This window comes from Mytilus trossulus, chromosome 12 (assembly GCF_036588685.1).
Source record: "Mytilus trossulus isolate FHL-02 chromosome 12, PNRI_Mtr1.1.1.hap1, whole genome shotgun sequence".
In the NCBI taxonomy this organism is placed as follows: domain Eukaryota; kingdom Metazoa; phylum Mollusca; class Bivalvia; order Mytilida; family Mytilidae; genus Mytilus; species Mytilus trossulus.
The window spans coordinates 37,667,287-37,673,611 of record NC_086384.1 but is presented as its reverse complement, the minus strand read 5'-3'; the positions used below and the strand labels follow the sequence as shown (position 1 = coordinate 37,673,611).

Genomic DNA, 6,325 nt, shown 5'->3' with positions numbered 1-6,325 from the left:
AACAATCGCTTGCGCAATTCAAAAATGATAAAAAAAAAGTTCTACCTAGCTATAGCTAGTTTTTCATAAAACCCACATGAAACCTATTGAATGCACTTCAATTTTTCTATATTTTTCGCGGGTTTCGTAATGTTCAAGGATGTTCGCTACTCTGTTTCAAATTAAAAAGCTTTTTAAAAGACTGTTATCAATTCATAGTATATAAATGAAAAAAAAATAGAAAAGCAGAAAAATAAGGGTCCGTATGCTTACCGTTGAGATATAAACGATTGAAAATTTGGCGGGAAATATTTATCTCTAGATTTTTCATAAAATTAACATTTTCATCATTTGTCTTTCCAAAACAATGTAAAAATAACTATTTTCCAATATGAACTATCAAATTATATGTCATAAAATTATGAAAAGAACAATTGGAGTTAATGGGCACTAGATGCATAAAACCAGAGGGTTCCGAATATGTGACAAACTAGAATTCAAAAACAAGAGGAGCCAACATCCTTAGTAGGTTTTAGATCTCATTGTCGTGTTTTGTAAACTGATTTTTGTCTTTTCTTCGTTTTCGGAATTGTGCCATGGGATTCAGTAGTTCCGCATACATATCTTTTTAATCGAAAATCTTGTGAAATCTGTAGAATATAGCAAGAAAGTGATACCTGACTTTTGAATCTAGTTGTAACATGAAATTATTAATACAGGCATATGTATACGTTCGGTAAAGTGTGCATAAATGATGACGGAGAGTTTTGAATTTAAAAAGTGTCGTTACAATTATCTTTCCTCGTTAGCGTTACTCTAGTGGTGTAGTTTTTGGTTTTATAGGTATTCGGCAGTTCTTGTAATATAAAACAAATACTTTTATGACATATGTTACTAGTGTAGGACGACGGGTGTCATATGTGGAGTAGAATATCCATGATCATCCCTGTTTTGCGGATTTTAAGCTACTTTAAAATTGGTTTAAGTTATCTATGTCGTGTTGTGTGTACTGATTTTTGTCTTTTAGTCGTTTTCCGTATTTTGCCATAGAATTCAGTATATTTTCTGTTTGTGAGTTTGAATTTCTCGTTGGTATATTTTGCCTTTCCTTTAATATAATATGATACTTATACATAGTCGTATCATTTTTATAAAAGAGGGCTCAAAGATACCAGAGGGACATTCAAACTTATAGATCAAAAATAAACTGACAACGCCATAACACGTTAGATTTGTCTCATGGAACATGTCACCTTTCATTCTTGAAGCCAAAACGAGGTCTCGAATACGGTATATGCCAAATAGAGGCTTCGAATATATGTCGAGTATCAGTATCTAACATATCGTAAATTTACTTAGATTATTGAGGTAATCATGAACAAAAGGTACATGTAATAGTTTTAATCGCAAAACAGAGAATTCTTAATTTTGAAGGTTAAAAATAAAATGTAATTAAGCTTTAGTAACTTCACACGATGTGAAATTTATATTTAATGTATCAAACTTATAATAGATACCAGGACTGAAATTTTATATTTGTACAGACGTGCGACTCACACCAGGGACCCTTAGATTAACATAGTTGTAATGCGAAACATTGTGGACCAGACACTCCAAACGGTTGTGGTAAATACGGCTACGGTAATCTTTGCCTGGGACAAGAAAATCCTTAGTATTTCGGAAAAAAAACATGCTTTTGTAAACAGGAAATTTATAAAAAAAAAAATGACCATATAATTGATATTCATGTCAAAACCGAAGTGCTGACTTCTAGCCTGGTGACACCCTCGGGGTTGAAACGCCAACCAGCAGTCGTATCGACCCCGTGTGTAAATAGTTATCAGAAGCACCAGGCATATAATTTAAAACATCAATTCAACGAAATATTCACCATAATTATATTTTTAACTGCGCATTTTAAAACTAAGTGCAGTATGTGAATCTTCGATCCTAATCGTTTTGGTGAAAACAATGACAACATATAAAAAATTTAAGTCATGTGATTATGTTAAATTTCATTGGAAATGCATAATACCATAAAATCCATATGATGTATACATATGCAGAATAATTTCTGTATTTTCACGGAGCACTGAATGCATATATAATAGTTATCAAAGATACCTGGATCATTATAATTTAGTACGCCAGACGCGCGTTTCGTCTACATGAGACTCATCAGTGACGCTCATATCAAAATATTTCTAAAGCCATATAAGTACAAAGTTGAAGAGCATTGAGGATCCAAAATTCCAAAAGGTTGTGACAAATACGGCTAAGGTAATATATTTCTGGGATAAAAAAATCTTATTTTTTCGAAAAATACAAAGTTTTGTAAACAGGAAATTTAAAAAAATTACCACATTATTGATATTCATGTTAACATCGAAGTGTTGACTACTGGGCTGGTGAAACCCTCGGGGACGAAACGTCCACCAGCAGTGGCATTGATCCAGTGGTTTAAATAGTCAAAGGTACCAGGATTATAATTTAGTACGCTAATATTTCAAAAAGAAAAACAGCCAACCGCGTTATTCGATAATAATGTGTATGTAACAGTCCATTGTTTGAATCATCAAACAGGTCTTTATTTATAAAAATGCCTGAATTCATGTTTTCATATTATCTTAATCTGATTCATTAATAAGGTATCACTTTCTGGCCATATTGTACAGAGTATAACATCATTTCCGATTAAAAAAATAAGGTATGCGAAAAGCATTTACCTCTTTGAAAAAAAATCCATTTAGTTCCATGTAGGGTGGATTTTTTTTTAAATAAAAAAACAACAAGATAAGGTATAGTAGAGTACATTTTTTTACATCACTAAATCGACCATACGGTTGGTAATCGGCTTTGAGACAGGCTTTAACAAACATGAACATAAAATATTATATCGAAAAATATATGATTTTATTGACACAATCATATTATACAAAACAATAGGTACAAATGTAAGTTAAAAATCAATTCATACACAATAAAACATTTTTAAAATTTCTTATTCTGGCTATTGAGCCATTGCGACATGAAGATCTGGCAATGTTACCAGTGGCATATTTCTGTACATTTCCTGCGTACTGTTTTGGTACGAATTCCATCCAAAATCGGGGATTAGCATATCTTGACGACAATCCTGACGACAAAAATCCTTCAAAACCTCCTAAACCACCGAGACCGCCATACCCAACAGGACCATTTCCACCGACATTTCCGCCATATCCGCCGCTAGCATACCCAACAGGGCCATATCCACCGCTAGCATATCTAACGGGGCCATATCCACCATGTACTGCTATGTTGTTGACTAATAATAGCACTGCTACGACCACAGATGTAAGTTTGGCGTTCATTTAACTACTGTGTAGTGTAATGGATACTACAAAAGAAAAATAAATGAAAACATGGATCTTGTCTATATACCAGCTTTGATTGTTATGAATTACTACAAATTTTCACTTCTTCGTACTATGAACATCATTATTATTTCATATCTACTTAAATACTGTTTCGGTACCTGTAGATATGAAGAACACGAAGTTTAATCGAGCATCAATCGTATAGTTTTGTTGGTGATATTTAATTCATATGAACCAAGTTTTAAAATAGTTGATATATATGAAATGTTTTGGTATTCCTAAACGGGTGATTATACACACAGAAGAAGTTTAATACCTAACAACAAAATTATTGTCGCTAACCTGTATATATAATATGGCGTAATTATTTTTCAAAGCTGATTGTTTTCTAATATTTATTTAATATTTCACAGCGGTTTTATAGCTTTACCTAAGTTTAAACCTATTTATCTACTTTATAACTTTATTATTCATCCCTTATTTTTATTAACTATGCAATTGCATTATATCACAGATCCAATTTATTCGTTCATTGTGTGTTAATTTGTGTTACTACGTTTATTGATTGAGTTAGTGTTCCAATCCATATTTTTTAATGTGTCTTTCTATGTTATGATATTGTACTATTGTTTCAGAAATAGGAGAAAGTTTGGTACCATTGAGACGTTTAATCATGCTGCAATTGTTTGCTTCTGTCAGTAATCTGATGTTCAGTAGTCATCGACTGTTTATGAGGTTCATAAGTGTTTCTCGTTCCTCCTTATCATATAGATTAAAACGTTGTTTTTTTCGTTTGAATGGTTTGACACTTGTAATGTTTAGGCCTTTTATAGCTTGCTGCTCCGTGTTGAAGGCCGTAACTTAATCTATAATGGTTTACTTTTATATATTGTTACTTGGATGGAGAGTTGTTTCATAGGCACTCATGCCACATCTTCCTATATCTATATAAAACAAACACCGATAGTAACAAATTAATCATTTCGATTTTACTGATTTGTTTGTAGATGTAAAAGTTTATCAAAGAAATCAGTAAATTTACAAACTAGACGTAGAAATTAAAAAGAAAAGGATCGACAGATATATGTGCATTGCTGGGAACTTTCTGTTTTGAATTTTCCGCAGACTTCATTCAGTATTTTTGTAATTTGACTTTCTACATTGTAATTGTCTTTCATATTTAAACGATTTTTCAAATATTCTTATCTTTGCTGCCCGATTTGAAATTATAATATGATATCATTGGTGCATTTATATACAGATATCATCGACATGAGCACTTATGCAACCACGAAATCTGCTGGTCGATTGAATTCCATCGACAAACATGTATTAGCCCTCGATTGTGGCTGTAAAATGGGTTGATTGATAGCACGGTATTCTTTTAACACGTGGACTACTTTTTTTCTATGAAAATTCATTCATTTTTGCACCAATTCCAAGTAAAAATGATTGATTGGATAGATATTACTTTTACCACACTATTAAATAAAAAAAAAATATTGATACGAAAGACTGGTGTTTCATAATTTGATCGATAGTTATTTTTTAGCTCACCTGGCCCAAAGGGCCAAGTGAGCTTTTCTCATCACTTGGCGTCCGGCGTCCGTCGTCGTCCGTCGTCGTCGTCCGTCGTCGTCCTGCGTTAACTTTTACAAAAATCTTCTCCTCTGAAAATACTAGGCCAAATTTAACCAAACTTGGCCACAATCGTCATTGGGGTATCTAGTTTAAAAATTGTGTCCGGTGACCCCGCCAACTAACCAAGATGGCCGCCATGGCTATAAATAGAACATAGGGGTAAAATGCAGTTTTGGGCTTATAACTCAAAAACCAAAGCATTTAGGGCAAATCTGACAAGGGTAATAGTGTTAATCAGGTTAAGATCTATCTGCCCTGAAATTTTCAGATGAATCTGACATTCCGTTGTTAGGTTGCTGCCCCTGAATTGGTAATTTTAAGGAAATTTTGTTGTTTTTGGTTATTATCTTGAATATTTTTTTAGATAGAGATAAACTGTAAAAAGCAATAATGTTCAGCAAAGTAAGATCTACAAAAAAGTCAACATGATCAGTGGACCACTTTAGGAGTTATTGCCCTTTATAGTCAATTTTTAACCATTTTTCGTAAATCTTAGTAATCTTTTAGAAAAATCTTCTCCCCTGAAACTGCTGGGCCAAATTATTTGAAACTTGGCCACAATCATCATTGGGGTATCTAGTTTAAAAATTGTGTCCGGTGACCTGGCCATCAAACCAAGATGGCCGCCACGGCTAAAAATAGAACATAGGGGTAAAATGCAGTTTTTGGCTTATAACTCAAAAACCAAATAATTTAGAGAAAATCTGACATGAAGTAAAATTGTTAATCAGATCAAGATCTATCTGCCCTGAAATTTTCAGATGAATTGGACAACCTGTTTTTGGGTTGCGGCCCCTGAATTGGTAATTTTAAGGAAATTTTGCTGTTTTTGGTTATTATATTGAATATTATTATAGATATAGGTAAACTGTAAACAGCAATAATGTTCAGCAAAGTAAGATCTACAAATAAGTCAACATGAACGAAATGGTCAATTGACCCCTGTAGGAGTTATTGACCTTTGCAGTAAATTTTCAATCTGCTTCCTTTGTTTAATATTCACATAGACCAAGGTGAGCGACACAGGCTCTTTAGAGCCTCTAGTTCATGTTTTTCTGTCACTTCACGTGTACATGCTGCATTTTAAAAAATACCCCCATTTTATCTGTATATAAGTGCATAAGAAATGCAATAAAAACATCATCTCTAATTTAAAATCGGGCATACCAGGTAAGATTGGATATAGAAGACAATATCAATGTGATGCATATATCTGTGTGTCTTTTTCTTTCTAACTGTCTTCGTCTAGTTTAATAGTTCTGCATTGTATTTATTTGCCTCTTTCCTCTTTTTATACTTGTCAACAGAGGAGCGATACAAATGTTTAAATTCAATCAATCATAAAA

The 6,325-nt window shown here is 32.9% G+C and overlaps 1 protein-coding gene across 1 annotated transcript; it reads right to left on the bottom strand.

Moving 5' to 3' along the window:
* Positions 1–1,994: 1,994 nt before the first annotated feature.
* On the bottom strand, positions 1,995–3,332 carry LOC134692422 (shematrin-like protein 2). Its single transcript, XM_063552874.1, has 2 exons — positions 3,029–3,332; positions 1,995–2,071 (listed from the first exon to the last, which is right to left on the bottom strand). Exons 1-2 carry the CDS (start codon positions 3,330–3,332, stop codon positions 1,995–1,997), a joined length of 381 nt encoding a protein of 126 aa, XP_063408944.1.
* Between the last annotated feature and the right edge of the window lie 2,993 nt (positions 3,333–6,325).